The sequence below is a fragment of the Lytechinus variegatus genome, chromosome 2, assembly GCF_018143015.1.
Source record: "Lytechinus variegatus isolate NC3 chromosome 2, Lvar_3.0, whole genome shotgun sequence".
NCBI lineage: Eukaryota > Metazoa > Echinodermata > Echinoidea > Temnopleuroida > Toxopneustidae > Lytechinus > Lytechinus variegatus.
In genome coordinates, this window is record NC_054741.1 from 40,671,174 (window position 1) to 40,694,623 (window position 23,450).

Here is a 23,450-nt window from a genome sequence, read left to right on the forward strand (position 1 = left end):
ACCAATCCACTACTGCGAAGGAAATGTTTTTATTAAGACTTTAAAATGGTGCAATCACTTTAAGTAGTCTTGAAAAAGAAGCATACTATTGTACATAAAACAATAATCACTCGAAGTGCATCGAATTATATTTGGCAGTATGTTGTATACTGACTTGAAAACTGGAAGATTTAGTATTACAGGGTTATATATCTCGTTAAACAGACAATGCGAGCACTATAGGAACAATGAAGACATAGGACCTGAGCAGATCGTAAATTTATGAAAAAATGTTTCTTATGTAATATAACATAATTACGATATAATATAACATTATAATAAACAATAATATCTTCCCACTACGTTATTTTCCTTTCTCCCTCTTTTTCTCCTTTTCCCCTTTTTTTGGTCTGCCGATTGGGGGAGCACGTGCCCCCCGTGCCCCCCCCCCCTTAGTTACGCCACTGTATACATATATGCATATATATGTTTATGTTTATTATCAGAAAATGGAAGTGAAATAAACTAAACTGAAAATGAAAATAGATAGATAGATGGAGAGACTGACAGACAGACACACAGATAGATAGACAGATAGATAGATAGATAGACAGATAGATAGACAGATAGATAGATATACAGATAGATAGATAGATAGATAGATGGATACATATATTATGTAGGTAGATGGATAGACATGTAAACAGACACAGATAGATATTCTTTAATTGTAAGATAGGGTTCTATATATATAGTTTTCATCATTGAAATTGTTCATGACAATGAGCAAGATGAAATTAATCATTTGTGTAATATTGATGATTTGCATAATATATGTTTTTGAAATTAATATTTATTATTAATGATGTCATAATAAAAATGGCATTACAACAATTTTATGAGAGCAATTGCAATATTGGTTGACGCCCCCTATCGATACAGATATGCATGCTCGAGCGCATGATAAACAACGTGTTGGACGAGTTATTGTTTTAAAGAAGTTTTGTTTAACTTTCAAGCTTGTTGTCTGCCATACCGGAAATTTTGGAGCCTGTGTCTCTGTCTCTGAGACTGAGAGTAAAACTGTTGTAGCGTGAGGACTAAAGTCGTTAATTATATTAGGCCTAATTAGGGTCTTTTGACATCTTGATCTTGCCTACTGCCTACGCCGTAGCCGTCGTCACGGCCTTCGCTGTATTCGTACGTGTGTTAACTGTTCATTGGTAAGAATTCATGTCACACATATATGTGTAGGCCTACGGTATGGCACGGGCATCTGCATGATAGGACACGTCTGTTATTAATACGGTACAAGTGGTTTGTTGCAAGAAACTTATATGCAATTGATTGCAAATTTCAAGTGTAAATTTAAATACAAGAGACATATCGATGTTAGCTTAGCTAGCAAATCTGTTTATGGAAGATAATCAGACATAATAATGATAAGGGACTTGGAAGTTGGCTTTAAATTAATTTAATCTAGCTAGGGTAATCCTCTGTTTTCGGGGTCCAAATTATATTAGGTTGCTAACTTCAGGCAAAAGTCACAAATGCACTTACAATGCAATGAGAATAAGTCGTCCGCAAGCTACAAGGCCGTGAACGTACGAGCGCGCTCGATCGCCTATCGGCCTGGCTGGTCAATTGACTGCACTCCCGGGGAGTCAAGCTAAAGGTGGGGGGGGGGGCCAATAGATACATATATATTGCTATAGGCCTATATCACCTCTTCTGTTTGAGGGGATTTTATTAATTGTGGCATTGGGGGTACATTTTAGGGCATAATGCAAATGATGACATTGGTAGCAAGGAGAAGGGGTGGTGGCAAGAGGGGATGAACTGCTCCATTATTAAGGGGCGCAGGCACAAGGGGGGGGGGGGGTCCAATAGATACATATATATTGCTATATAACATCTCTGTTTGAGGGGATTTTATTAATTGTGGCATTGGGGGGTACATTTTAGGGCATAATGATGACATTGGTAGCAAGAAGGGGTGGTGGCAAGAGGGGATGAACTGCTCCATTATTAAGGGGCACAGGCACAAGGGGGGGGGTCCAATAGATACATAGGGGTCATTCCATGCCAATTCACGCAATGAAAGTGCAATTTTGCACGCGACCCTCTCGGAATTCGTTGTAAATTTGTATACATAAAATTCACCATGGCCTTAGCACAAAACAAAAAAAATTAGTCAAATTGGTCCATCGGTTCTCGCGCTACAGCCCGCCCTTTTCTCCTTGTTTTGACAAAAATGGGTGTGACCTTCAACTTTCAATGGCCATTGTGTCGTAACGTGTTGACCAATTTTCACGAAACTGGTACCATTTAATAGGAAATTCAGAGAGGAATCCAAAACATGCATCAAATAATGTATTGGAGCGACTTATAAGGTCGTGACCCTTGACCTATTCTTTGACCTTGAATTTGACCCCCTGACAAATAATTTTTTGACTTGATTTTCGTGTATGTTAATTATTTGTATGATATTGACAAAATATGTTAAAACCAATGATGATATTTTATTTCTTCACCTTTAAAAACTCTTCCAAAGATATGAATGAAATTTCACTCTAGTCCGACATACTGATATTCATGTTAGTAAAGTGTTTACCAGTTACATGATTTCTTCCAGTCTTTAAGTCACAGTATGCAAACACATGATAAGAAATTAAGCTCATCAGTTCACAACTGAAACAAACATTTATGCTCATGAATAGGTATCTGTTTAGGCATTTTTATGTTCAGCAATATATATCATATATGTATATTACGGATCCTTAAATAAGCATATACTCAACAATTTGATGATAAAAGTACCAGGTAAACACTTTACTAAGAAGAATATATACATATATGATATATATTGCTGAACATAAAAATGCCTAAACTGATACCTACTGATGAGCATAAATGTTTAATGTTTCATTTGTAAACTGATGAGCTTAATTTCTTTTAGTTTATGTGTTTTCATACTGTGACTTAAAGATTGGAAGAAATCATGTAACTTTTGAACACTTTACTAACATGAATATCAGTATGTGGGACTAGAGTGAAATTTCATGGTATCTTTGGAAGAGTTTTTAAAGGTGAAGAAATAAAATGTCATCATTGGTTATAACATATTTTGTCAATATCATACAAATAATTAACATACACGAAAATCAAGTCAAAAAATTATTTGTCTGGGGGTCAAATTCAAGGTTAAAGAATAGGTCAAGGGTCACGACCTTATAAATCGCTGCAATACATTATTAGATGCATGTTTTGGATTCCTCTCTGAATTTCCTATTAAATAGTACCACTTTCGTGAAAATTGGTCAACACGTTATGACGCAATGGCCATTGAAAGTTGAAGGTCATGCCCATTTTTGTCAAAACAAGGAGAAAAGGGCGGGCTGTAGCGCGAGAACCGACGGACCAATTTGAATAATTTTTCTGTTTTGTGCTTGGGCCATGTTGAATTTCATGTATACCAATTTACAACGAATTCTGAGACGGTCGGGTGCAACCACTGGGTGAATCCAGATGGAATGACACATATATATTGCTATATAACACCTCTGTTTGAGGGGATTTTATTAATTGTGGCATTGGGGAATTAACGAACCTTCGGAATAACGAGCATCACCCATACCTACATGTATACATATGCACGCTCACATATTTACCAACAAACATACACATATACACAAACCCATACTCATGCACACATACAAACAACTACACACACAGACATGCACGTGATCGCAATCACTCATTCACTCACAATTTTACTCGATCACGCACTTGCTCTTTACATACAATACGCTGTTATTAAACACCATGCCATAAATAAAATCTCATAGTATACCGAAGGGGTGCTTTATACACGTAGCAATACATGTATCTATCACCCAAACCCCTTGTGCCCCCCTTGCACCCCCTTAATATCAGACAGGTTCATCCCCTCTTGCCACCACCCCTTCCCTTGCTACCAATGTCATCATTATGCCCTAAAATGTACCCCCAATGCCACAATTAATAAAATCCCCTCAAACAGAGGTGTTATATAGCAATATATATGTATCTATTGGACCCCCCCCCCCCTTGTGCCTGCGCCCCTTAATAATGGAGCAGTTCATCCCCTCTTGCCACCACCCCTTCTCCTTGCTAGTGATGTCATCATTATGCCTAGGGCCTATATCTAAATAATGAATTATTTGCAGTATTGCACACATATTATTTCTAGTCATATACTAAATGGCTGCTAACTTCACCAAACTCATCTCTGCAAGCAGGCTGCATATCACACAGTCACTGACATTAATTTTTACACCTGAATTCTGCAACACCCATTTCCCTACCCACGGTAGACAGGAAAATGAGGAATAACCGTCGTTCCTGGGATTTAGATCTATTCAAATCAACAATTTCTGACATTTTACTACAGGACCTAATAGGACCATTCACCAACGGTAATGTGTTAGTGCGACCCTGCATGTGTAATCTGGCATGACAATTCGGGGAGCGGGTTTTGTCCCGATTTTTCATTTCTTTTAGATTCTAAATAACATATTATCTTGAACGAAGGCCCACTATTTTTGTCAGACTCTAATCTTTATATTAATACAATGCAAAATGTATAAAATATCGAAAATATACGTTACCGACGAGTTATTCCCCGAGTTAATCCTTAATTTTTGATTTTTTGCCGGAGAGGAAAATATGGAAGCCGTCAACAAGTTGTGCTTTTATCAAGGCTTTCCGATTAAATTTTTGATATCTTGGCCAATCAATGCAAGCGACAAGTTCCGAACGCACGGACGTTTACATGTACAAGAGCAAAGCAGCGGCACAAATTGCGATATGTAGCGACTGGTATATACGTTTGTAAGGATGATGACGTCATCCAAGATGGCAATTTATGTCGACCAATGAAATGATCAAAGATGACAATGTTTTGATCGTCTTTTTAAATAGACCAAAACTAAGCAAATGATTTAGGCCCCTAAAACCCAGGGGCCGATTGCACTTTGCAAGAACCGTCTTTCGTGTTGCTTATTTATTATGATGCGCCATCATGTGAAACGCATTTTAAATAAATTGCCTTCAAACATATATTATTCATCCGTTAAAGTAAACAAAATCTTTGTTCATAAAATGATATGATATATAATGAAATTGTATACCAATCGATTTAAATGGTAGTTAACAAATAAATATCATAGTACATTTCATAAATATCCTGCATACAGTGCATCATAAAAGATGGGCGACACAAAAGACGGTCCTTGGAAAGATTCTTTCGTGCAATCAGCCTCAGGATTACCGAAGATAATTAGCATTCAACTGGAATTTGTAGTTAGTTAGATCTACAAGATGTATGATTGAATTTAAAACCTAAAATTAACTTGGAATCAATTGCAAGTGCAAGTTTCTTGCAACACCCCATAAGTTAGTAGGCCTAGATCTAGACAAAAAAAGCGATCTGTTATGGGGAAATTTTGAATATTTCTGACATTGACTGGCCTTGCCTTTAGACAGATGACAAGATGTTATGCATGCAGGGAGGGTGAGATCAGTGGTGTAAACTTTGGGCTTGTTATTTGTAACCTCGATTTTTTTCTCCATTTCTCCTGTAGGCCTGATATATGTAAGTGGTATAGTCTAGAACTAATTAGACCCTATTTAGAAATAGAGAAAATGTGGACCATTTGGTGGTGTTTTAATTTGGTACAAATATAGTGCATACAAAGAGTGTTAAAAAATAGAATTTACACATGGTGGCAAAAGTGGTTTTTGTCTCACCTGCATAGCAGAGTGAGAATATAGTTGCCACTTTTCCGGTGGCAGCGGCGGCGACGGCCGCGGCGTCAAGATCAAATCTTAACCTGAGGTTAAGTTTTTGAAATGACATCATAACTTAAAAAGTATATGGACCTAGTTCATGAAACTTGGCCATAAGGTTGATCAAGTATTACTGAACATCCTGCATGAGTTTCACGTCACATGACCAAGGTCAAAAGGTCATTTAGGGTCGATGAACTTTGGCCAAATTGGGGGTATCTGTTGAATTTTCATCATAACTTTAAAAGTTTTGGATCTGATTCATGAAACTTGGACATAATAGTAATCAAGCATCACTGAACATTTTGTGCAAGTTTCAGGTCTCATGATTAAGGTCTAAGGTCATTTAGGGTCAATGAACTTTGGCCGAATTGGGGGTATCTGTTGAATTACCATCATAACTTTGAAAGTTTATTGGTCTAGTTTGTTAAACTTGGACATTAGAGTAATCAAGTATCACTGAACATCTTGTTCGAGTTTCAGGTCACATGATCAAGGTCAAAGGTCATGTAAGGTCAATGAACTTTGGCCATGTTGGGGTTTTTTGTTGAATAACCATCATATCTCTGTAAGTTTATTGGTCTAGTTCATAAAAAAGTTGACATAAGAGTAACCATGTATCACTGAACCTCTTCTGCGAGTTATAGTAGTATTCAAAGTCAGCACTGCTGCTATATTCAACCGCGTGATGAAGGTGAGACGGGCAGAGGCATTCCACTTGTATTTGAATAATTTAGTTGTGTGCGCATTGGTTGCTATGGGAGGCCATATCTTAGCAACCATTTGACCTTGGGGCAAAATATTTCAGATTTTTCCGTCAGACACTTGGGGCAACATTTGGTGCGAGTTTAAAGAAAATCGAAGAGGGTCTGGTGACAAATTGTCTGAAAATTGGTTGATTTGATGTGGAGTGACCCATATTTCATTTGAATTTCCTCTTTTATCACATCTATCCATAGATCATGTGTTTTTTCTACATGAGGGCATGTAATACATATATTTTAAGAATACATCATGGATAAAGAGTTTGTCTCATAACAAAAAGCAAAAACAGACATTTTGAGGGTATTTTATAGTCTACCAAAGGGAAAGTTGTTCATTAATGACATCACACATCTTTGTCGCATTGCCAATGGGAGGATCTCCATGGCATTACTGATTGCAGTATTCAAATGCTCATAACTTTGTCATTATTTGTCCGATTTTTCTCAAACTTTCTTTATTCTTATTCTTTGATTTTTCTGTTTTTACAGAAAGGTTTCATTCCCCTTTAATTTATATTTTATGTGTTACTTTTCTCAAGACAGTTTACATGTACATCAGTTCAGTTGAAATTGAAGACTTCTTCAAAGCCAAGTTTCAGTTTTTGTCAACTCAAGGAGCATTTGCAGCCTCATTTGTGTGTAAGTATATTTTTAATATAAGTAGATCTAGGCCTACTTGGTGATTCAAAATGTTTCTAAATATGTTTTTTAGCAGTTCATTAAAGTAGCATAATTTGATGCACATGATTTGTCTGTGCAGTGTTATGTGCCAGTCAGATAATGCTCTCTGATCAGTGTTGCTTTTAAAGGGTAATAGAATAAAAGGAGAATTGGTTGAGTGTGCTGTCAGTTTTAGATATTTGATTGTGAAATTTGGTGTATAATGTAGGGATGTAGGGACAATATATCGAGATTTTTATTTCATGAGACCAAAGGTCACAAATTCTATAAAATACTTAAACATAAACCATTCTTGACATAACTTAAAAAATTATTTTATGGATCTACTTTAAATGTGGATTATATGTGCATAGGGATGTGGCAATAATCTGATTACTAATTGAGGTTATAAGATGAAAGGTGAAAGGTCACAAATTTAATAAAATACATTAAAAAACAGACTATTCTTGCAATAACATAAAAATTGTTTCACAGATATACTTCGAACTTGGTTTGGGTTAACAATGGTTTGGTTCAGTTTTGGGGTGATGAGTTCAAAGATGTTTTTAAGAGCGATCTAGTTCAATATCACATGTGTGTATTATTATTTTTTTTAAACAGGTAATTTCAGAGTCTCATCTTGAGGCAATTCAGCGAAGGCTTGCGCTGAAGGTGTTTATATTGTTATTTCTGTGTACAGTAGGTATATTTTTATTACATCTTCCATGTTAAGATTCATTATTATTATGTTTTTTTTTTGGGGGGGGTGGGGTGAGGGAGTGTTTCATTAATCCTATTACATGTATACATAATGTAGCAAAAAGAAATACTTTTCTCTTTCCTTTTTTGGGGCTATCTATTTTCAATAGCGAGACTGTACAGGATTGTACAGAAAAAATAGCATATTTACTTTTTTCATTATCTTTTATGGGTCAATCGACATCAAATCAACCAATTTTCAGACAATTTGTCACTCGACCAACTTTGATTTTGTTTAAACTTGCACCAAATGTTCCCAGAAGTGTCTGATTGAAAAATATGAAATATTTTGCCCCAAGGTCAAACGGTTGCTAATATTGGCCTCTCTTAGTAATCAATGCATGTTCAACAACTGAGTTTAAATAAAATTTATTGATTGCTGCAGCCAAGTTTGATGAGATAGAATACTCATTTTATGTAAATTGGAAGAACTTTTTGGTGTTTACATGGGCAGTATATTATGGCGCGGATCTAATCAGCTATTATTGTGCACGATGTCGTTGAAAATGGTTTTCAGCGGCCAAGTCAATGTTTTGGGGTGCCCGTTTGGAGGTTCATAACTTCCAAATTCAAAAAGGTTGGAACCCAATATTGTGTAGATTTGAAGATCATGACCATGGCTCATCCGTTTTGTTTGATTTGTTTTGTTTTGATGGGTCAATAAACTTCATTGCTTAAATTTGATGATTGAAAACCATTTTCAAAATTTCATGTATGAATTAGCAGCATAATAGATTCATATAAAGTAAAAATTCAAATATTTCTCAAATAAAGTTATGCAGCTCTTTACATTACATCACGGAAGACGTATGTACCAATTTATATAGCAAACATGCAGTATGTGGCTGAGATCCCTCGAAAGAGAGAAGTGTGGAAATACCCGGGAGAATCAATTGAGTATTAATTTGTTGTGTTTTTTCTTTTTTCTCTCTCTCTGTTGTATTGGGTTGTTTTGTTAGTTGTTAAATCAGTTTCATATCACTCATCTCATACCATTTCACCTTCACCCTCAGATCCTTTAGACGTAAAGGTGCGAGAAGTAAGAAACTCATTAAGAACCTCATCCCAAACTTCATATTGTAAACATTTCATTTATACCATATACCATACCATTTCATCTTCACCCTCTCACCTTTAGACGTAAAAGTGAGAGACAAAAGGAACTCATTTAGAACCTCAGAAACTTCATTTTAAACTTTCATTGGAATTTCATCTGTTGTCATGATTGGAATTATTTATCTATAACAAAGAGGAACTTTAGTTTCTGGAAAGCACCTTATTGTTTTTTTTTTTTTATTTTCCAAAACAGGTTATTTCAGAGGGCAGAAGGCCATTTCTTGGAGGTAGTTAAATTGTTATTACAGCGTAAGTATATTTATAAATATAACAAAAAAGTAATAACCCCCTCCCCCTCATTTGAGAGTACCAAAGTTTTGTACAAAATAATTTTGATAAGTAAAATTTTTGTAGACATTTTGTACTACAATTGACTTAGTTTTATGAAAATAGACCAATATGTAGTCACATATGAATAAGCAATGTTAAAAGCTAAAAAAACTTTATATATGTATGGAAGGATGGCAATGATCTGATTAGATTTTGGGGTTGTGGGGTCAAAGATCAATGGTCAAGAAATAAATAAAATACATAAAAAATACATTTTTCTTGCAATATAAAAAAAAAGGTTTCGCGGATTAACCCTAAACTTGGATCATATGTGCATTGAAGGGTGGGAAGGATTGGATTTGTTTTGGTGTTTATGAGGTCAAAGATCAAAGGTCATTAATTGAATAAAGTACATCAAAAAATGACGAATTTTGCGATAACTCGTAAACTGTTTCAGCAATCAACTTGAAACTTATTCATGTATGAATTGAGTGGTGACAATGATCTGATTAGTTTTTTGGGATCACGAGATCAAAGGTCATGAAATCAATAAAATATGTAAAAAATACAATGTTCTCACGATAACTGAAAATCCGTTTCACGGATCAAGTTCAAACTTGGGTCATATGTGTATTGAGGATGACAGTGATGTGATTAAAGGAGAATGAAACCATTGGAAGAAGATAGCCTGTGTGAAAACAAAAAAAATCAAAGAAACAGGTCAACAAAAGTTTGAGAAGAATTGGACAAATAATGAGAAAGTTACGAGCATTTGAATATTGCGATCGCTAATGCTATGGAGATAGGAAATTGACAATGCGACAAAGATGTGTGATGTCACTTGTGAACAACTCTCCCCATTACTTTAGAAAATATTTAATTTCAATTGTCTCTTTTATCACATCTATCCATAGATCATGTGTTCTTTCTACATGAGGGCATGTAATATTTTTTAAGAATACATCATGGATAAAGAGTTTGTATCATCATAACAAAAAGCAAAAAGAGACATTTTGAGGGTATTTTATAGTCCACCAAAGGGAAAGTTGTTCATCAGTGACATCACACATCCTTGTCGCATTGCCAATAGGAGGATCTCCATGGCATCAGTGATTGCAATAGTGAAAAGCTCATAACTTTGTCATTATTTTTCTGATTTTTCTCAAACTTTCTTTATTTTTATTCCTTGATTTTTCTGTTTTTACACAGGCCTATTTGTTCCAAAGGTTTCATTCCCCTTTAAATTTGGGATTGATGAGGTCAAAGGTCACGAATTCAATAAAATACTGTAAAAGTAGATTGACTATTCATGTAATAGTTAAATACAAGGTTGATTATTTTAATCAACAAAAATACATTGTCAACCATAATATATTTATATATATATTGATTTATATTATTGTATATTATTTTGGGGAAAGTGCTTAACTTTAATTTTCTGGGGGGAGGGGGATTCTCCGTAATGTGAAAAACTGTTGATGCGGCAATCCTTGATTAAATATACAATTATTTCTACTATAAGTTATGAAAATTCACTTGTTTTCTGCTTTATATGCCTGAAATAGTTCAAGTATCAATCCCCTTTGAAAAAACAATAAAAAACACAAGGTAGAAAACCAGAGAAATATGTAAGAAATTATAAAAACAATAGAAAACATACCAATTTTTTAAATATAGTTTTGATTATAACTTTCAAAAGAGTCTTCAAACTAAAATCAAAAGTTCATGGCTTATATTTAATGATTAAAAACTATTTTCAAAATTTCATGTATGAATTAGCAGCATAATTGATTGATATAAAATAAAATTCAAATATTTTGCAAATAAAGGTATGCAGCTTTTTAGGTTACATCTAAAGGTTACATTTATAAAGCAAACATGTAGTTTGTGGCCGAGATCCCCCCCCCCCCCCCCGGAGTGAGAAGAGTGAAAATACTTGGGAGAATCAATAGAGTATTAATTTGTTTTGTTTTTTCCTTTTTTCTCTCTGTGTGTTGTATTGTCTTGTTTCTGTTGATTGTCAAATCAGTCCATATCACTCATCTCATACCATTTCACCTTCACCCTCAGATCCTTTAGACGTAAAGGTGCGAGAAGTAAGAAACTCATTTAGAACCTCATCCTAAACTTCATATTCATAACATTTCATTCATACCATACCATTTCATTTTCACCCTCTCACCTTTAGACGTAAAGGTGAGAGACAAAACGAACTCATTTAGAACCTCAGAAACTTCATTTTAAACTTTCATCGAAATTTCATCTGGAAGTCTGTCTACCAATTCACGACAATAACCCTTGCATTTAGAGGCTTGGGTGAGTCACAAGGAATTGGGGATAGCAACGAACAAACAGAACTTTTAAACACATAATTCTTTTAAACACATAATTCTTTTAAACGCATAATTCTTTTAAACAACTTAAAAAACTATAAAAAAAACCAAACTAAAAACAAACAAACAATCCCAAACAAACAAAAAACCTAAACTAAAGAATTAAAAACATTGAATGACTTCCCCAATTTGTGTCAAGAGTTTTTATTTGATTGACTTTGGGAATTTGTAGCATTTGGTTAAGAAAGGAAATAGTGATTGATTGTTTGTGAGAAGAGAATACAAGTGAGCTTCATTGATAACTTAGAGAGAAAGTATATTAAATATAAAAGTGAATTTGATTAAAAAAATTAGAAGTTTGTGGCACAACAGTGAGAGAAAGAGAGTTTTGAAAATATAAGTTAACTAGACTGAGAAATAGAGTATCTAAGAAAACTTAATTTTTATAGATCAAGTGTAATATAGTACTTTAAACCACAAATCTATTTTACTATTTTGGTTCCATATCCACGAAACCAAAAAAATAAGAATTGGAAGGTATTACTTGCAGAGAATTGATTTCAAAAGTGTATTGATTGCATTCCCTAGTGTAAATTAAAAATAGTAATACAATTTTTTTCAAGGTGAAAAAGTGAAAAGTGACTTTACACAATAAGTGCAAACAGTGATATAACTGAATACGTCAAAAGAGGTAAGAGCAATATTCCAGATTTGATAGAGCAGATAAAGAGTGATAGAGCAGATAAGGAGAAAGTAACATTGTGATAAAGAGGTATCTGAAAAATCAAGTGAACTGGATTGAGTGAAAATTGGTCTTTGTAAATTTGACTTGGAATATAAAGTGTAAAAAAGGAAAAAGCTTGATTGAAGTCGAGGTTACAGATAAAATTTTATAGTGTTTGAAACGGGCAATTGATTTTCATTACAAAGAATAAAACAACTTTTTAAATACAAAGGACTAAGTGATTTGGGCTGAGCTTTATAGAATTTTGCAAATACAAATTTAATTTATTGACAAAAATACAGATAAAAGATACAAAAAGGCACTAAAATTTTAAAAGGGGTAAGACTAATGCATAACTGCAACTAGGGATAAACTTGAGTAAAGTGAAAGAGTTAAAATACAGAATAAAGGCTAGAAGCGTTATTGCAGAATTTGATTTAGAAAATAGTGATATTTTTTCTCAAAGGGTAAAATAGTGACCTTGTTGATAAAAAGAGAAATTTGAGTGAACCTGACTGAGCAAATTAATAGTCATTCATAAATTTGACTAGGGATATAAAGTTTGATAGAGGAAAAAAATATCTCGCTTGATTATAGTTAAAGTTATATATGAAAATATAGAGTTCCTTACAGATAAGATACTGAAAGGTACTAAAATTTTGAGAGGTGGAAAGAGTGATATTTCACAAGTGCAACCAGTCATAAACCTGAGTACGTTGAAAGAGATTAAATATAGAGTAAGAGCTAAAAGCAATATTGCGGATTTGATTTAGAAAAGAGTGATACACTTGAAAATAAAGGTAGAAAGAGTGATTTTGGGATAAAAAGAGAAATTTGAGTGAACTTGACTGAGCAAATTAATAGTTATTCATAAATTTGACTAGGGATATAAAGTTTGATAGAGGAAAAAAATATCTTGCTTGAATATAGTTTAGTTATATATGAAAATATAAAGAGTTCCTTACAGATAAGATACTGAAAGGTACTAAAATTTTTGAGAGGTTTAAAGTGGAGAGAGTGATATTGCACAAGTGCAACCAGTCATAAACCTGAGTAGGTTGAAAGAGATAAAATAAAACAGTATCTTGGATTTGATTTAGAAAAGAGTGATACACTTGAAAGTAAAGTTAGAAAGAGTGTTATTGAGATAAAAAGAGAGAAATTTGAGTGAAGCAATTAGCATTTATAAATTTGACTTGGGATATAAATCTGATCAAGGGAAAAACCTTGCTTGATTACAATTTGAATTGTATACGCAAATATAAAGAGTAGCTGATAGGCAGTGATTACTTTTACCCTCCCCCAAAGAAAAACTTCAATTGCAAAGAAGCAAATATAAATTTGGTCCAAATTTTGCAAATACAAGTGAGCTTTATTGACATAATACATTTAAAGGTACTTTTGTGCGGGTAGTGAATTTTAAAGGAAACGTTAAGACCTTGAAAGACAATTCATTGTGTGCGTACTTCTCAAATTTTTAATTTTTTATCTGTTGGAATAAAGAAATTGAAAATGGCTGCCACTCAATTCGGCTCAATTATTCATGAGATTCTAAACATGCTTTCCAGTTACACATCAATGATCAACTCAGATATTGGTAAATGTTGTCATTGCATGAATGACATCAATGAAAGTGACACTTATGTAACATGTGAATGTTGCAACAACCATTTTCATGTGACTTGTGAGGGATACTTGAACAATGACAAACTTGCTGACCAGAAATTGGTTTGGATTTGCCCATGCTGTGGCCATAGCAACATTGGTAATCGAATATTTGACAGAGTATGTATTCCATCTCATTATAACAGATATGAGTCTCTCATGTCGGCAGATGTTGATGATGACAATGACAATGAGAACATGGAAATCTTCAAAGAGACAAGACGAAAAAGGAGAGCAAAGAAGAGGTATGTTAAAGTAAAAAAGAGCACAGTGTTTGCAGAGCAATGCAGCAGATGTGAAAATGGTGTAACAGACAATCTGTCTCATTTCAAAGATCAAAACTTACTCAATGAAGAACTTGATGATTGGGTAAAAGTGGAATGCAAAAGAACAAAATTGATGGCAAGAAAAACAGAAGGAAGAACACATTCAGATGAAGAAAACGAACAGGACAAAAGAAAGAGAAGATCAGTTAATGGTGTATTGTTAGAACCAGGTGTAACCTACATTGGCAAAGCATTCAAGAGATTTTATGGTAGTCGTGAAAGAAAAATCAAAGAACAGAAAGAAGAGTGTAAGGTGACCCAGAAAATGGAAAATAAAGAAATAGATGTCAATGTGCAATCCTACGTAGAAACTTTATTGAATATTTATGCTTGTAGTGTGAAATCTCCATGTTCCATGAAGTTTTACAATGAAGCCAATGAGGTAATTGAAACAATGCAAAACCAATCTTATGCTCATGTAACAAGTTGTTTGTCTTCATTGTCAAAAGCAGGTTTGACTAAGCACTTGAACCCGAAGACGTGTGTTGTTGTGGAAAAGATGCAGGATTTGAGACGATACAGAGTTCATGCAGGTGGTAGAAGAGGAAGAGGTCAAAGAAGGAACATGAAAGGTCAGTTCACGAAAGTGAATCAAAGAGATGATAATTGCTCTGATGTTTCAAAGATTCCAAAGAAAGAGGTCAGAACACAATCTAACAAAGATATGATTGAGAATAATGCAAATTGTAAGGAAGTCCCAGTGGCTCATCCGTTGAACAGTTTTGGTAAATCAATTACAGTAGGCAAAGTTGAAGAAGAGTTGACAAACAGAAATGTAGATCACCATCTATACATACATTCTAATGAGGGTGCATGTGCAACAGATGAAATTTGTAAACATATGTCTAGTAAAGAAACCATGAACATTCCAGATAGAGTAAGCCAAGTTGAATTACAGATCGATCTTGAAGAAAATGAGAGTGATAGTGATATCGACATTGACACACCTATCAAACGCAATCGTGGGAGAAATTGCATAGAATCTGATTCAGACACAAATGTTGATGATGACATCATACTGATCAGTTCATTTGAAAGTGAAAGGTCATGTCAGGGTATAGATACACAGCATGTATGTGATGAAACATGTCCTGATGAAATTGTCCCAGATGCAGTATTGAATAAAAATACAGACAATGCAATTTTGAATGCAGAGGATGAGTCTACTGATGATTGTTTTGCGCAAAATACCTTGGAATCTCATATGAAAGCAGCAATTGTTCAGGAAAGAAAAGAAGATGATATGCATCTTTCTTCCAATGAATCAAGAGACGAAGTAGAGTTTGTATCAGATCTTGGAATGTGTGATAGGCCAGACAAATCTTTTAAATTTTTACCTCTTGAGATAACTGACAAACAAGCCATTTGTAAAAAATTGAATATTCCCTATACAGATGGAAGCTTCCATGCAAGGTCCAATAGCAATGAGTGCATCGGAATTCCTTCACACATTAAAACAATAGCTGATGATGGAAACTGTTTCTTTCGTGCAATTTCATATGCTATTTCTGGAACTGAATGTCATCATGTAATTCTAAGGAATTTACTGTGAACCATTTATTACAGACCAATGATAAGTTTAAGAGTACATTGAGAAGTGAGTTCAGAACTGTCAGAGAATATGTTTTGAAAAATAGAATAATGGAAAATGGAACTTGGGCTACAGACACTGAAATGAGTGCATTGGCAAATTTGATTGATACCGATATCTATTCTTACAATGATCAAGTACCATGTTGGCAGTTGTACTCTGCAAGGAAACCGGGAAGAATAAATGTTGTTACATCTCATAAAGGCATTTATATACAGTACACAAGAAATGTTCATTTTCATGTAGTTGAATCCGTTACTTCTGTCAGTAGTGATTCATCAAAGGACATGGCAACAATGAAAGATATAAACACAACAGTAAATATGCAAATAAAACCAGTTGCACAAGGAACATTTCATCAAGGTGATATGAGATTTGGTGATTCAGCAGGAAAGCAATGTGTTGCCAATTCATTGTCTGCTTTGTTGTATAGTAAAATGAAAAATGCTAATGATTGGGACAATAAAGATTTAGATAAAATTCTGGCCAATGGTGATGAACTCTATCGTTACATAAGGTATTATGTAGCACGTGAACAAGAATATCTATTAATTTCTGATCTACTTGAACACTTAGAGGCATATGATGAGTTGTTTGAGATAAAACGACGTGAATCAATACCTGGATTGTTAGAAGGAGATGAAACAACATTGGAAGAATCTATTTCAATGCCGTTGAAACAGGCACTTGAACAAGAATTGAGTAGTGACTCTGATGCATGTTTTGTGACATTTTCTGGAAATACTTTTATTGTCATATGTAGTTATGATTGTTTCTTTATATTTGATTCACATTCAAGAAACACAAGAGGCTTACTCGTTGATGATGGCTATAGTGTAGTGCTTCAAACTCCAAGTTGGCAAGGTGTGTATAATCATTGCATGAGGCTGGCAAAAACACTGAAATGTTCTTCACGAACTGAATATGAGGTAACTAGTATATGTGCAAAAGCATTGTCAAATAAAAATGAAACACTGAATCGTCGTTTTCAATTAGAAGATTCGTTGAATGAAGGTCCTTCAAATAGAAATAGTCAAAGAAATTTTGGATCATCTGAATCTGACATGGAATCTAATTGCTTAGATGAAATCGAAAGATTAGATGGAAGTATATTTGCGCAAGAAGTATTTGATAACTATAATGTATATTTCACTGAGGATTCTAATGAAGCAGTTAATAATAATTTACACGATAAAGAAATAATGCATGTAAATGAAAATGAGCCAAACTTGAAAGATAGTGTTGACAGCAGTGACTATAAAGAGTTGAAAATTATGACTAAAATAGAGAACTCAAATAGCATTTTAGGTACAAAACGCAAATTGACTAATCCTGAAAGTGGATTGAAATGCAATGACAATTTTCACACAGAAATTCACAATTCAAAATTGGCAAAACTTAATGAAAGTGATTTATCAACCATTGGTGAAATTGATTATGATAGGAATGTTGATTTAATGATAATTGAAGAAAGTCATAGTATATTGTGGTTCAAGCCTCTTGTTAGTAAAGAGAAAAAAAAATGTTGTGAGATAATAAATATTCCACATTTTGTTGCTAGTTTTGAAAATTATGCTTATGAAAAATGGGTACCTCTAAATCAACCAAAAGATGTAAAAGATATTGAAGATGATGGAAACTGTTTTTATCGTGCTATATCATTTGCATTGACAGGAAGTGAGGAATATCATCTTATCATAAGGCAAGCTATCTTTACACATCTCATGGAAAATGAAGATAGGTTTGTTGGATTCTTGAGAATGGGTTACTCTAGTATTTCACACTATGTGTCAAGTAATAATATTGAGGAAAATGGTACATGGGCAACTGAAATGGAAATTGTAGTTTTAGCTAATTTAATTGAAAGTGATATCTATGTATATGATGATGATCAGTTAAAATGGAGGCTATTTTCTGGCAAAAATGTTCATATAGGAAAGGAAACAACTATGCATGGTATTTATTTAAAAAATACTGATGGCATTCATTATGATGTTGTTATGTCTGTGCAATCATGTGATCGCAGTCTTTCAACTAGTGAAACCACAAATATAAATAGCTGTGCAAATGACAAAGAAAGAAAATATGCTAGAGTACACAATGATAAAATATCTGTTTTGTCAAAGAAAAAATATAGAAGTAAGAGAAGTTATAATGTAATGAAGGATATAAAAAAGAAGCAAAAAAGACAAGAGCGAGTTTTGAAGAAGAAAAAAGATATGGAAAGAGAGATATATGTTAATTATGATGATCTGAAGAAAACTAAAAAATATGAGGATGTTGGAAAAAGAGGGAAAATAATTTTGGATAACAATAAAAAATATCATGCTGATTTAACTTATAGAAAGACACTTCTTAATTCATTGAATGAAAAGTATAGATTAAATAAAGTGTTTTGTGAACATACAAAAGAAAGAAGGAAAAAATGCTATAGGACAAATGAACAATATAAGGAATCAAAAAAGAGTAGGATAAGAAATAAATATCAGTCTGATGAATACTTTAAGCAGTCACACAAAAATAAAATGAGAAATAAATATCAGTCTGATGAACAGTTTAAGCAGTCACATAAAAATATAACGAGAAATAAATATCAGTCTGATGAACAGTTTAAACAGTCACACAAAAATACAATGAGAAATAAATATCAGAAAGACGATCTTTTTAAACAAAAAAACTTGTCAAGTTTAAAAACTAAGTACCAAAAAAACAAGAACTATAGAGAACAGGTAAAAAAACACAACATTAAGAGAAATGTAAAGAAAGAATTGAAAATGTCTGAGTTTGATAATGTCTTGCAAGAATTTCGGAAGATTATCAGTCATGGCCCAGAATATATTTGCTGTGTGTGCCTTAAACTTCTTTTTGAAAACCAAGTTATGAAATGCAATAAAAGTAAATATAAATTACAGACATGTATCAGTGAAAAATATTTGCATGTTTGCAACTCAACATGTCGATTAGAATGCCAGATAGGCCAATCAGTGAGATCATCCCTGTGGATATGTTACACTTGTCATAGAAAGTTACAATGTGGAAAGGTCCCGGCAGAAGCACATACTAATAATTTGCATTTACATGACATTCCAGAAGAACTTGCTAATTTAAACACTCTAGAGCAACATTTGATTGCACTTAATATTCCTTTCATGAAAATGATGTCATTGCCGAAAGGTGGTCAAAATGGAGTTCATGGCCCAGTTGTTTGTGTTCCTTCAAATACCATTAAAACTGTACAGATATTGCCTAGACCTGAGACAGAAGATCAGCTGATACGTGTAAAGTTGAAAAGGAAGTTGTCTTTTAAAAGTTATTATGAGTATAAGTTTGTAGATAAATCGAAATTATTGAATGCATTAAGTTATTTGAAAATGAATAATAAGTATTATCATGATGTTTTAGTTAATGATGAATGGGAAAATTCAATGGAAAAGAATGAAGAAGACAATGAAAGTGAAGAAGTATCATCATTGTGTGATATATCTAATTTAAAGAAATTTAGGAGAAGAATTTTGGACTCATTAGATGAATACTTCTCAAAAGATGAAAATATAATTGAAAGTTCACATGGAAAAAAGAAAGAAAACAGTGTCCCAGTCAATAATAAACCAAATGATGAAGATGATGATGATGTTGAAGAAAGATTAAATGGGATTCACTTAAATTCATGTCTGCAGCCAGCTGACATTGGACAGGAAATTTTAGATCAGTATTTTGACGATATAATATGTTGTGCTCCATGTGAAGGAAAAAGCCCTGTATCAGTATTGCAAGATGAAACCAATGAGGCCAAATGTTTTCCTGTATTGTTTCCTCAAGGTCAGCCTACTTTTCATGATAAAAGAAATGAAAAGCTAACATTGGGACGATATTTACACAATCGACTAATGCATGTTGATAACAGGTTCGCACAAAATACAGACTTTATCTTTTATGCACAGTATATTTATGAAATTCAACAAGTTTTGTCGCAAGTTTCTATTGCATTGAGACAAAGTAAGAATACCAAAGATAACCTTTCACCAATAACTGCCAAGGATTTGAAAGATGCAGAAAAAATTCAGAATATTTTAAAAGCAGACAAAGGATATAAATTTTTAAAACAAATTCGTGGAACACCTCCTTACTGGCAAAAGACACAAAAAGATGTATTGGCAATGGTAAGGCAACTTGGGAAACCTACATGGTTTGCTTCATTTTCATGTGCAGATATGAGATGGCCAGAATTATTAAATACTTTATTATGTCAGACTGGAGACTCAAGAAAATTGAGTGAATTAGATTGGGCAGATAAGTGTAAACTTATAAGATCAAATCCAGTAACTGTTGCACGAATGTTTGATCATAGATTTCATATGTTTATGAATAAAGTGATTATGTCTACAGCTGCACCAGTAGGTCGTTGCATAGACTATATTGAAAGAATCGAGTTTCAGAGTCGCGGAAGTAGTCACGTACATTTATTGATGTGGGTAGATCAAGCACCGCAATTAGGAATTGATAAAGACGATGATGTTACACAATTCATAGATAAATACATTTCTTGCCGGAAACCTGATAAGGAAGAAGATCCAGAACTCTATGAAATAGTTAGCTCTGTACAACAGCATAGCAAAAAACATTCTAAATCATGCAAAAAGAAAGGAACTACATGTAGGTTTAATTTTCCAAGGCCACCTTCAGAGAAAACCTTTATCATAAAACCTGTTGAGGATACAGAAGTGAAAGATAAAAAAACAAAGCAAAAAAATAACAATGAGACCGAGGGGAAAAAATCTGAAAAAACAAGGAGGATAGAAGATGCAAAACAATTATTGAATAGTGTAAAAGATGCATTATCTGGCGGGACTGAATATAACAGTGTCAGAGATCTTTTTGAAAAATTGGGTATAACAAAACAGTTTGAAAGTGCACACAACGAGATTGCTTCACAGGAAAGTGTGATCATCCAAAGAGAACCACAAGATGTATGGGTAAATCAATATAATCCAGAATTACTTAGAGCTTGGAATGCAAATATGGATTTGCAATATGTTACTAATGCATATGCATGTGTAACTTACATTGTGTCTTATATGTCTAAGGCCGAACGTGAAATGGGAATGCTTTTGAGTCATACCTTATCGGAAATGGAAGAAGGAAATACAGATGCAAAAAAAAGTATGAAAAAACTAGGTCAAGCTTACATGCATAATCGCGAAGTGTCCGCTCAAGAAAGTGTCTATCGTGTTTGTAGTCTTCGATTAAAAGAGAGCTCTAGAAAAGTAGAATTCATTCCTGTTGGACCTGATCCAGTTAGAATGAGTTTACCATTAAGTGTCATTAATAACAGACCAGAATGTGATGATGATGAAGATAATATCTGGATGCCAAGCAAACTTGACAGATATAAAGCCAGGCCTAAAACCAAAAGATTTAGTGCTATGTGTCTTGCAACGTTTTGTTCGGAATATCGAATTTTAACAAAATCACAAATTACAAATACATGTAAAGAAAATATCTTTAAATTGGATGAAAAATTTGGGATATGTTCAAAAACGTACACGTGGAAAAATGCAGTTGTAAGATACCCTCGATATTCTGTTGTTGTTTCACCTGAAAAGTATTTCCTTAGCATTTTACAGCTCTTTTTTCCACACTATGGTGATGAACATCTAAAGCCTCCAGGTTTTGAGTCATATCAAAATTTCTATGAAACAGGTGTTGTGAAGATACATGGCTCAGTACAAAAAGTTAGTTTGATTGTCTGCACAAATCGAAAGAAATTTGAAATAAATGCTGAATCAATAGATCAAGCTCAAGCACATTTAGAAGAATTTGGTGTACAGGAAGATGCCTGGAGTCTTTTATGTCCTGAAAGTGAAGTAGAACGTCTTGAGCATCCAAAGCAAAATATAGATATGGAAGATTGTGACGAAAATCTTGATATTCCTGATTTGAAAAATGATTCTAAAGCAGAAACTTACAGTTTAGAATTACGGTCATCAAAAATATCTAAAACAGAAAGACATGGTATGATAAGAAATTTGAATGAAACACAAATGCTTGTCTTTTATAAAATACGAGAATGGTGTTTAAATAAAGTTAATGGAAAATTGATTGAACCTTTTCATGTATTTATTACTGGTGGTGCTGGAACAGGAAAGAGTCATCTAGTCAAATGTCTTTATTATGAATCTACTCGTATACTGGCCAGAATGTTACATTATCCTGACGATATTTCAGTGTTAAAAATAGCCCCTACAGGTGTAGCAGCTTATAATATCAATGGTCATACTATTCACAGCATCTTGTCAATTCCAATTAGAGCTCAAATGCCTTATCAGCCGCTAAGTGAAGAGAAAATAAGTGCTCTACGTAATAAACTAGCACAGTTGCAAATTCTTATTATTGATGAGGTATCAATGGTAGATCAAAAGTTAATGTATTATATTCATAGTCGATTACGACAAATCAAACAATCTCGAGATGAAACTCCTTTTGGTGGTGTATCTGTAATTGCTGTTGGAGATATGTATCAGTTACCACCTGTGTTTGGAAATCCTTTATATAAAGATAGTCTTCAAGGGGTATTATGGAATGATAATTTCAAAAAAATAGAACTTCAACAGATAATGAGACAAAAAGACGATACAGAATTTGCACTTTTATTGAATAGATTACGTATAAAAGAACGTGATGATGTTCTTAATGATAAAGATTTATCAATGCTAAAATCTTGTGAAACAGGTGAAGAATGTGAGGATGCTTTGCACATTTATTCATGTAACAAAGAAGTAGATGAATGGAATAAGAAATTATTGCATAAAAAATGTGCTAATGTAATTTGTCTAAAAGCAGAAGACACTGAGAAAGATGCAAAGAATGGAAGTAAAATTCGTGAAAAACCCGTGACACGTTGTAAAAGCCAGTTACCTAATTATTTGTGGATTGCTGTTAATGCAAGGGTCATGTTACTTAAAAATATTGATGTTAGCAAAGGTCTTACAAATGGGTGTTTTGGAAATGTTACTGAAATAATCAAATCAAATTCTAACACAATTTGCATCAAAGTAAACTTTGACAAAGAAAATGTTGGTATTCATTCTATTGAACGATGTGAAGAATTTTTGGGTAAAAAATATTCAAGGAAACAGTTTCCACTTAAACTTGCTTACGCATGTACAATACATAAAGTACAGGGTTTGACGTTAGACAAAGCTGTTGTATCATTGAAAAGAATATTTGACTCTGGACAAGCATATGTAGGCCTTAGTCGTGTTTCTTCATTATCTGGACTTACATTGGAGAATTTCAAACCACAAAATATACATTGTAATCCTGAAATCAAAGAAAGAATGAAAAACATGAAAGTATTCCTTGAAAATGTTGAGAATGAAAATGATGATAGCTATAACTTTACATTGATTTTACACAATATACAAGGATTAAAAC

At 33.5% G+C, this 23,450-nt stretch overlaps 1 protein-coding gene and 1 long non-coding RNA gene across 4 annotated transcripts; both read left to right on the plus strand.

Annotated features, from left to right (window-relative positions):
• Positions 1 to 921: 921 nt before the first annotated feature.
• LOC121408097 lies at positions 922 to 11,777 on the plus strand. Of its 3 annotated transcripts, none has more exons than XR_005968990.1 (5): positions 922 to 1,202; positions 7,112 to 7,211; positions 7,854 to 7,931; positions 9,301 to 9,356; positions 11,407 to 11,777. It is a non-coding gene; the product is annotated as an uncharacterized LOC121408097 (long non-coding RNA). The 3 variants fall into 3 exon arrangements; XR_005968989.1 differs by having other exon boundaries at positions 7,116 to 7,211; XR_005968991.1 differs by having other exon boundaries at positions 922 to 1,072; positions 7,116 to 7,211.
• Positions 11,778 to 12,236: 459 nt separating this feature from the next.
• LOC121406807 lies at positions 12,237 to 16,839 on the plus strand. Its single transcript, XM_041597676.1, has 2 exons — positions 12,237 to 15,497; positions 16,816 to 16,839. The coding sequence occupies exons 1-2, from the start codon at positions 13,947 to 13,949 to the stop codon at positions 16,837 to 16,839; spliced, it is 1,575 nt and encodes a 524-aa protein (XP_041453610.1). The 5' UTR covers positions 12,237 to 13,946.
• The last annotated feature ends 6,611 nt before the right edge of the window (positions 16,840 to 23,450 follow it).